The sequence below is a fragment of the Hyaena hyaena genome, unplaced genomic scaffold (genome assembly GCF_003009895.1).
Source record: "Hyaena hyaena isolate Hyena2069 unplaced genomic scaffold, ASM300989v1 scaffold_350, whole genome shotgun sequence".
In the NCBI taxonomy this organism is placed as follows: Eukaryota; Metazoa; Chordata; class Mammalia; order Carnivora; family Hyaenidae; genus Hyaena; species Hyaena hyaena.
The window spans coordinates 1859004-1868692 of record NW_024080980.1 but is presented as its reverse complement, the minus strand read 5'-3'; the positions used below and the strand labels follow the sequence as shown (position 1 = coordinate 1868692).

At 51.2% G+C, this 9689-nt stretch overlaps 1 protein-coding gene across 5 annotated transcripts in view; it reads right to left on the bottom strand.

Moving 5' to 3' along the window:
• Positions 1–5138: 5138 nt before the first annotated feature.
• The window catches only part of SEC22C (SEC22 homolog C, vesicle trafficking protein), a 38690-nt gene continuing 34139 nt past the window's right edge, over positions 5139–9689 (bottom strand). For 2 of the 5 annotated variants that reach the window (XM_039249838.1, XM_039249839.1), the window contains exons 7-8: positions 6141–6299; positions 5139–5627 (exon numbers count right to left, since the gene is read on the bottom strand). In XM_039249838.1, the coding sequence (XP_039105769.1) occupies positions 5451–5627; positions 6141–6299 (336 nt within the window). In that variant the 3' untranslated portion in view covers positions 5139–5450. Of the gene's footprint in view, positions 5628–6140; positions 6300–8659; positions 8755–9689 lie in introns of all 5 variants that reach the window. The other 3 variants (XR_005531360.1, XR_005531361.1, XM_039249840.1) reach the window with 3 other exon arrangements.

The window sequence follows — 9689 nt, the reverse complement described above, 5'->3', positions numbered from 1 at the left end:
CATTAATGATAATCATCTTCCAAAATGTAATCGCCTCCCCCGTCGTCGTCTTCTGAGCAGCTGGCTCCTCCGAGTGGAGGAGTTTCTCTGCCTCAGGCAGGTGTGGTTTTACAGGGAGTTCAGTTTAGGGGGCACAGGTATCTACATAATCCCTGCTGTAGTGAAGTGGTCCCAGGGTGGCTGGAATGGTTGGGACTGCCACCAGCCCTCCCATCTCTTTATGCAGTGGGAGTGCCCCTTGGCTTCCCACCAGGTGTGCCAACGATTAGGATCAGGCTGAGAGATGTGCACTCATGGGCCCCTTAATCCTCACATCAACCCAGCAAGATGGGAACGACTGTCCCTATTTCACAGGTCAGGAAACCAAGTCTCACAGAGAGGTACTTCGCCTTTTCACACAGATAGGGCTTGATCTCAGTTCTGTCAGATGAGAAAGCAAAGGCACAAATTCTTAACTGCTGCTTTTTATATATTGTAACAAGCTTCATCCTCTTAGTTATGTTATTGCCACCATCCCTGCAACCCCATTCCCACCGGAGCCACACTGGAGTATGGCTGGGAAGTCCTTGAGCCTGTATATTGTCTGGACAAGAGCCTGGTGGTCGTGACATCCTTTGTCGACCCTGCACCCTGTGGCCACATGGCTTCCTGCCCATGCTTCAGCCAGGAGACCCCCTCAGGACTGCAAACAGTCTGTGCAACAATAAATGTTGGGTTGAATTGGCTTGGTTTCCCTGGTGGTTGATGTTCCCTCGTGACCTAAAATGGAGACCAGCTCTCAACTTTTGGCCATTTCCCCACATTCAGAGGAGGGGAGGTCACAAGCATCACTGAAGCCAGATGTTACTACCCCTCTGGCTTGGGATGAGAATCCTACACTTCAGGTGAGAAACACAGGCCAGCATCAGAGTGACCATGAACCCAGGGGTAGCTCCAGGCACATACCCTTGGATCAGTGGCCCAGCAGGTCTGACTGTAGCAAACTCCATCTAGAGTCGCGTGCCATCCCTGCCCTGTGCATGGTCAGCTGTAGGACAGAGGAAGGAATGTCCCTGGCTTTGGTTTCAGGCACACTCTGGCCTGCTGGAGAGAGCATTCTCAGCACTCACCATCCCTTCCTCTGCCCAGGCCAACGGTGGTGACCACTGATTGGGTGAGGAGAGCTGGTCATGGGCACTTGGGTCACCTGGTTCTTGTTCTATTCTTCCCTGAGAGAGCCTCCTATCCCTACTACTCCAAGGCACAGGGGATAAGAAATCAGGACCAGGCAGGATGGCCATGCTCCTCTCTCCCAGCTGGGCCATCTCTCTCTCTCTCTCTCTCTCTCTCTCTCTTATTTCCCTCCCTATCTCCCCAGCTCAGTCTCTCTCTAAACTGTTTGCAGAGATGTCGTCTACCAGTAAGGTCCAGAAGACCCAGCCCTACTCTTTTAGTCCCAATTTTAATTCAGATGTTCTCATAGATCTTGAGCAGTTTCTTGTATCTGTGGGCCTCAGTTTTTCCACTTGATGGATGGCTAGGCTTAGCTCCTGGCTAAGGCATGAATGGCTTATGAGGAAGTGGCTTCCTCTGGGCTCGGGGAGGTCAGCAACGGGAGAGAGATCCCCAAGCTGACTGGGGGCCAGGGGATGCAGAGAGGATGGAGGCTGAGAGAACAAGGAATCGTTCTCTGGAATTGAGGATGAGCTCAGGCTGGTGGAAGAGGGTAAGGGGAGGAGGGAAAACAGATATGGGAGGAGTTTACAGATCTTAGAAGTTGGGTATTTGTAGTGGAAAGGGCAGCACCTTGCCTTCCAAATCAGTGATCCCACAGGCTGCCTGAGCTATGGGAAGGCCAGGAAGGACCACCAGACCAAGCTAGACCCAGTCCATCCACCACAGTGCCCGAAATCCCACCGTTAGTGAGTCATAGCTTCAGAGGAAAGGAGAGAGCCCAGAGGAGACCAGATTTATCAGCCAGGACTGTGGCAAGTGAAGTAAACATGGAGAGATCCAGCAAAAGGAAGAATACTGGTGAGGTCCTGCCCTGAGAGTAGGTGAAAAGTCCAGTGTCGGGCATTCGGGAAGAGAGAGAAGCTGAAATACGGTCTCGGGCGGGTAGATGCCATGGGCAGACATCCCAAGCTGCCTGTGGAGTGGGGCAACCATGAGCAGATTTCTCCTACACACCTTCTTCCCTCCAACCTCCGCAGTCCCTCTCCTGCCTTGCAAGGCACTTGTCAGACCAGTCCAGATCATCTCTAGCACCACCTGCTGGGTACCTCAAGGACTTCACCAATGTTGGCCATCAGGCCCCAAACATCACAGAGTTCAGGCCCCTCCACAGGAGGTCACGTGACACAGGCCTCTCTCCTCAACTCCATTTCAGAGTGAAATACAAGAGGGAAGAAGTAGTGAGGCCACAGGATAGGTGACCCCAGGGACAGCCTAGGATTAGGGAGACCCAGTCCCCTGACTTCCGTGGCACACAGTGATTCCTGTCCCAATCTCAGCTGTAGCGTTGGGCCTTTAGGGCACAGACTAGGTCCTGTCCCTTGACTGAGCCCTGACCTCAGCTCCTGAGGGCAAAGACCAAGTTAACTCAGCTGGGCACCTCCTGGAAAAAGGAGCAAGGAGCCCCCTCCATCCTGGTGCAGAGGGCCACCATCAATTCGATAGCAGAGGTCACCATGTGGACAGTACCTACCACTCTGGGGCACAGGCTGAACAAGGAGGGTGGTCAGTGTGCCGGCTGAATGAATAGGGAGCAGCTTCCCTTGTGAAGAGACATCAGGTTGTCTCCAAGGACTAAGCAGGTGTCTCTAGGTACGAAGGGAGCATGACAGGTGTCAGGGACACCCAAATCCAAGTAAACAAGTGCCTAAGGTGGGCTCCTTAGTGTAGACTTCTTAAGTGAGGCCAAGGGGATGAGGTGGACTTGGGGCAGGCCACCCTGGCTGCTGAGAAGGGCCCCAGGGGCAAGCTGAGGAAAAGTTGGCAGTCCATCATCCAGGTGAGGGAGGAGGAAGAGGAGGGGATGTGGGGAGATGGTGACCTGGTTGGGGACATGCTGAATGTAATGTCTGTGGGGATGTTTGGGGAAAGCCCCAAGGCTACTGAAATCAGGATTGAAAGGGACAAGGCCCAGGTCGGGGCAGCCCCCACGGGGCAGGGGCACAGGGCATCTGTATCTGTAGGCACCTCCATTGAGCAGTGCTGGGCCCAGCAGGATGAGGAGTCAGAGTCAGCCCCTCTGTTCCCACCACTTGCCCAGGGCCTGTTTTCCTGAGCAATAACCCTGCCTCCTGGCAGCTCCCCCTATGTGGGAACAGGAACTGCTCTTATCTCTCCCAAGGGAGGGGGCCAGAGCCACAGCTGGCAGTCATTAAACACCCTGATCAGGCCGGGGATGGTGGAGATATTAATAGCCAGGAGTCGATGGCCCAGGAGACACAGACTCCCAAGGAGAGGGACAGTAACCTCAGCAGGCCATGGGGATGAGGAAGATGGGTCAGGAGACCATCTTGGCAATGCCTTAGCCTCCATGCAGGACAGATGGGGTAACCAGAGTCCAGAGAAGGGAAGGGGCTTGCTTGGAATCATCAGCAAGTCTTTGGCACAGCCCGGCCATGGACCCAGGTCTCAAAACCCTAGAGCCCCGCTTCATTATATGGATTGACATAGGTGAGATTCATCAAGAGGGCCCTGAGTGGAATCACAAGCAGAGCAGACTTAGCAGGAGACACTAATTCTTTAGTCTCTTTATAAAAATCGTGGTATTTGTTCATTGCATATTTTTTATATTAGCTTTGATTTTTTTGAAATATTGCACTAAAATATCGTTTATTCTGATTACTGACTTTTTTGCCACCTCCTTAAAATCTGCATCTGAGGCAAATGCCTCGCTTGCCTCACCCTGGTCCCAGTCCAGCTCTTTGAAGTCCCAGTATCCCTGGGTTCCAGCATGTCAGCATGGAAGAAACTGACGTGTTCTGAGCCGGCCTCTATGTGGTTCAGAGGGAAAGGGTCCCACCTGGGTGATGCCTAGTAAAAGCATGCAACTCCAGGGTTAATGCTGTGGCTCAACCTAGTATTTTCTGTCTGTCCCCTCTACCATTCTCAGTATGTTGACTTTCATCCACAGACTTATCCCCTCATGATTGCAAGATGGCTGTCACGATCCCAAGCATCATGTTCTCACAGAACTCCATCTAGTGCCAGAGAGAATGTTTCCTGTGTGTCTCCATTTATCAGGAAGATAAACTATCCCAGAATGCATCTTATGCACACTTTCCTCAGGCTCCTGGGCCAGGACCAGGTCACATACCCAAGCCCTGCCTGCAACTTCCAGAAGGAAAGTTGATCTAGTAAGGAAGAATGGGGGGATGGCTCCTGGCTCTTTCTAGATGTTTCTTGGCCTTTCAACATCCCTCCATCTGAGCCGGGTGGGATAGTATATGGTAGAGGTGAGGAAGCCCAACCAGTCAAGGTGAAGTGCAGGAAACAGAAAACCACACTCTAGGTATTTTGTACAGAAAGATATTCAATGTAGGGAATTAAATGTAGAAAGATCTGGAGGCATGGAGGTGAGGGCACACTCTGCCCTGTGGTAGGTCACACTATCCCAGCTGCCACCTTGTAGGAAATTCTTGTCAGTATCCTAATTGCACGTCCATTAAGTGGTGACAAGAAAATCGAAGGAACACAGCATCCTGCTGCCGTGGAAACTCCTGTCTGCCAGATCCCAGCCAGCAGCCACCACACTGCAGGAAGAATGGCCTCTGCCTCCCTCTACCTTCCAGCTCACCCCTACGGTGCTTCCCTCTGGTGGAGCAGTAGTGGGTATTGGTGAGCATAACTGCCTTCCTCTGGTGGAGCGGTTGTGTCCAGCAAGTGGGGGCTGGGAAAGGTAGTCTTCAGCCTTTCAGCCCCTGCAACACACGGGAATATGGAAGGGGCAGACAGGGAGGCTGGGCACAAATAGGTCATTTTTTTTTTAATGTTTTATTTATATCTGTGAGAGAGATAGAGACAGCATGAACAGGGGATGGTCAGAGAGAGAGAGGGAGACACAGAATCTGAAGCAGGCTCCAGACTCGGAGCTGGCTGTCAGCACAGAGCCTGACGCGGGGCTCAAACCCACGAACAGCGAGATCATGACCTGAGCCGAAGTCAGACGCTTAACCGACTGAGCCACCCAGGTGCTCCGCCAATAGGTCATTTCTAGCACAGAGGTTCAGGTTGTCTTGTAGCCCGTGTTGCCAGAAAGAGAGCCCGAGACAAGAGTCTGTGATCAAGAAACAGGAATTGGGGACAGAGAAATGTGAAACAGGGGAATAGGAAAGCCAAAATGGTGGTGAGTTATTGCACTGGTTGCCTGTGTGGCTACTGGGAGCCTCTATGAGAATCAGGCAGGGTCAGGATAGCATTAACTCCTAGCTCCCACTATCTATCACTCAAGTCTGCCCATGTCAATGTCTTTCCATGCATGAGTTGTCAAGTGGAATCTTGCTGGTGTCCCACACCATGGTTTCGGAGAAACACTGGGCAGAAACTGATAGCTGAGGTGGGGAACAGGTTATTCCTGTAGAAGCTGGAAAAGGTAGGCCCAATAGGATAAAGGCAGCGAATCCAGCACAGGTGACCTCCTGCCAGCAGAGAAAAGGAGACTTACACAAAGGTCTCTGTGCTACTCTCTCTTCAAGGATATTGTCTTCATGCATATCCACTGTGGCTGAGACATTCATAGCCTGCTCTCTTGGCTGGGGCCCCAGGGCCTATCCTTGCAGATCCAGCCCAACCTTGGCTCATGCTGGCCCTTCAGTCATGCCTCTATCCAGCCCTGAGTGTGAGCTACCCTCACCTCACCGTTAGCCATGGTGGTGCCACATGCCAGGCCCACCAGCTCTAACTCAGCCATCTCCCTTATAACCTGCAGAGCATGCAAGAGCTTCTGGATCCCTACCAGGCCTCTGGGAGCCAAGAGTCACTTGGTGGTGCCCACTACAACCTCACCATCAAATCCACCCATCTACCTTTTTTACCCAGTAGGGTCACCTAAGGGGCACAGGCTGCCTGGGAGACTGGTTCCAAATGCAGAATGGGACACATGCCCCCTCTGTTTTCACTTTTTAGGGTTTTCCTCCCTCAAGATTTCCTACCAGAGGATGAGGGCAGGACACGTCTGAAGGATTCTTCCCCTTCTCTCTCTTGCTGCTCACCAGCTTAAGATGGGCTTTCCACTCTCCTCCTCCATCCTCCCTTCCGGTTTCTTGAGATGCCATCTGTCCACCGTCCCCTGGATCATAATGGTGGAATGACTTCTAAGGAATATAGTTTCAGGGGTTAGGAGATGAGAATTACATTGGTTTAATATTTTCAAAGTATGAATGGCATAATACTCATTCAGCAAAGAGTCACTGAGCACTTACTGTGTGCACAGAGTGACCAAGGCAGAGGCCCTGCAGGAACGGAGCTGACCCTCTAATGGAGGAGTCAGATCCTTAAATGGGGAAAATTACAGGAGGCTGAAAAGGACGGCATAGGGAACAGAGTCAATAATATTGTGATAATGGATGGCGACAGATGGTGATGACACTTACCGTGGTGATTAATGTACAGAGTTGTAAAATCACTATATTGTACCCCTGAAACTAACATTGCATGTCAGCTATACTCCAATAATAAAATATAGAAAAATAAACTATTGATGTTTACCAAAAATGAGGAAAATTACAGAAGGAAGAAAGCAGGGTGAGGGGCTAGAGTAAAGGGGTGGTCTGTTAGTTATGATGGGCAGACGCAGTCTTCCCAAGTGGAAACAGTGGAATAGGAGCAAGTCCTTCCCCCATCCCAATAATCAGAGGGTTTTAAACCACGTATACCAGAGTCAGGGCCCACGGCCTTCAGTCCCAGGTGAAAACATGCAGTCCCCTGCCTGTGCAGCAGCCTGAATACTATGAGGAGAGCAAGTACTGGGGGCAGTACTCACTGCCTAGCTCAAGGCCCCAGTGCTCACTACTTCCCGAGTGACCAGGACAGGATGGCCACCCACATATGGGGAGGCCTTGGACCCTCCATTACAACAGTGACTCAGGCTCACAGACGGCATCTGGGTGTGGGGATCAAGAGGTCCCTCCCGACCCTGGCCAACCGCAGTTCAGTGTCCTCAGTGGTGCCAAGTGACAGAGAACACGCAGCTCTTGAAAAGACTAATATTTACTCTTCAAATGGGAGCTGGCAGAGGCCGTTTCCTGTGACTGGCGTCTGGCTCACCCCACAGGATGGACATAACAGGAGGCACTCGGGAGATAGGCAGATGTCCTCGCGGACACCAGTACCCAGGACGAGGCAAGGTCTCCAAGACAGGGACAGTGTGTTCCAAGGCCCCATCTGACACAGCTCCTCTCCGTTTGCACACCTTCGTGGTGGAGGGCTCACTATCTCCCTGAGTCCTGTTGCACAGCTCTGTGAGAAAGTTCATCGTACTGTTAGCCCTGTGTTCCTAGCTTCTGGCCTCTGCTCTCACCCCTGGGGCCTCAGAAAATGTGCCTGGAATAATCCCTCAGGGCAATGGTGGTCCTGGGTTGCTTCACCCTCTTGTCCCTGGCCGCCTTGGGCTTACCTCCCTGGGCTCATGCTTTTGGCTCTGTGGCCAGAACAGACTATATCTGGGGTGGGAAGAAGGCCTTGCCACTGGGAGCACCTCTGTCCCTCCTGCAGCTGTGTTCCTTTTTCCCTGAGAGTCCCCTGTGAGAGTCCTTCAGCTGAGTGCCTCATGTGGGAAAAAGCCTCCGCCAGGAAACTACTGGTCAGAGAATCTGGGAAGGAAAGAGTCCCCGGTGGCCAGAGCTGGCTCGCCCATCTACTTTCCCCTTTTGAGTCTCCTCCTCTCTACTCTCTGCCCTTCCCCTTCTCCCATGTGTCCCAGAAGCCCTCCCCGACCATTCTAGCCCCTGGCCTTGGCTTCAGTTCCCCTAGCTTGCCCACTTGAGAACTCTGGAGGCTCAACTACTCTGGCAGCATTTGGGGCCAGAGCCCCACAGATACAGGCCTTCTCTGGGCACAGAGGGCAAGGGCACACCCAAGGCAAGATCTCCAGGGGCAATGAGGGCCTCCTGGTTCACCCAGGGCTCTCAGACCTGGCTGCTGACCCTAGCAAGTATTCTTTTCTTTCAATTCCTTATTATCTCTGTTCCTCACTCCCATGCTCCTGGCGCCTAGTAGGCCAGCACATGGATGTATTCAACAAGTATCTTTTAAAATACATTCTTACAAAATACTTTATCATTTTGTGTGCATAGATTCCCAATCATATAAATGTTATTTTTCTACTCCGTTCTCCATTTTGAAGAGCCACTGCTCCAACACACCTAAGTCTGATACTTGCGCCCGCAGTGTGGTTTCCGTGGTGAGCCCACGTACTTCTGTCTGTGCACAGTAGACATGCAGAATGCTTCCTACCAGCACAGACAATGCTTCTGTGAAACTTAACTGCACACATGTCCCCTTAAGGATCTGTGTAAAACGTTCCCAGGGACATCTAACCAGGAGTGAAACATCCACAGCATGAGGCCTGTGTACACTAAGTTTGGGAAGGTAGCCATATTAGTTTGCTAGGGCCGCCATGACCCAGTACCAAAGACTGGGTGGATCAGACAACAGAAATGTATTTCCTCACTGTTCTGGAGGCTGGAGGTCGGAGATCAAGGTGTCGGTAGGGTTGGCGTCTTTGGAAGTGTCTTTCCTTGGCTTGTGGATGGATGGCCGCCTCCTCTGTACCTCCAAATACACACGGGTTCTGAAGTACTCGGGCAGGGTTTAGGGCTTCAACATATGCATTTGGGGAGGGCACTGTTCAGCCCACAACAGTGGTATTGCCCTTCAGATTGGCTATACATGAAGTCCTATACCCTCCACTCTCCAACATTCAGTGTTTTCTAAGTGTTGCCAAACCAATAGGCATAAGATGATATCTTACTGTTGCTTTATATGTGTTTCTCTGTATTTCTTTTTTTTATTTTATTATTTTTTTTATTTCTAGGAGAGAGAGAGAGAGAGAGACAGTGTGAGCAGGGGAGGGTCAGAGAGAGAGGGAGTCACAGACTGAAACAGGCTCCAGGCTCTAAGCTGGCAGTCAGCACAGAGCCCGACGCGGGGCTCAAACCCACGAACCGCGAGATCATGAACTAAGCGAGCGTCGGACGCTTAACCGACTAAACCACCCAGGCGCCCCATGTTTCTCTGTATTTCTAATGATTTTACACATCTTCCTATGCTTTTAGCTTTTTGGGTTTTCTCTTCTGCAAACTGTTTATTGTTCTACTAAGGTTGCTGTCTTTCTTGCTGACTTACAGAATTGCTTGTACATTATTGGCTTCAGACATTCTAAATACCTGCTCCCATTCATTTTCCCTGTGAAATCTTTATTTGTATGTAATCAGACTCATCAATCATTTTGCCTTAAGGGCTGTACCTGTAACATTTTTATTGAAGAACACTTTTCCATCTTCGGTCACAAAGATACTTGCCTTCATGTTCTTCAGTGAACTTTCTAAGTTTTGCCTCACACATCTGATCCGGTGACATCTTAGAGATGACTCCGTGGGACCAGGTGGCACGTCCCTGCCTGGTGCACCCCCAGAGACCCCTTCCTCTCTGAACCTCACCCCTCCATAGGCACTGCTAGAGGATGCCCGAAGTTTTCATGA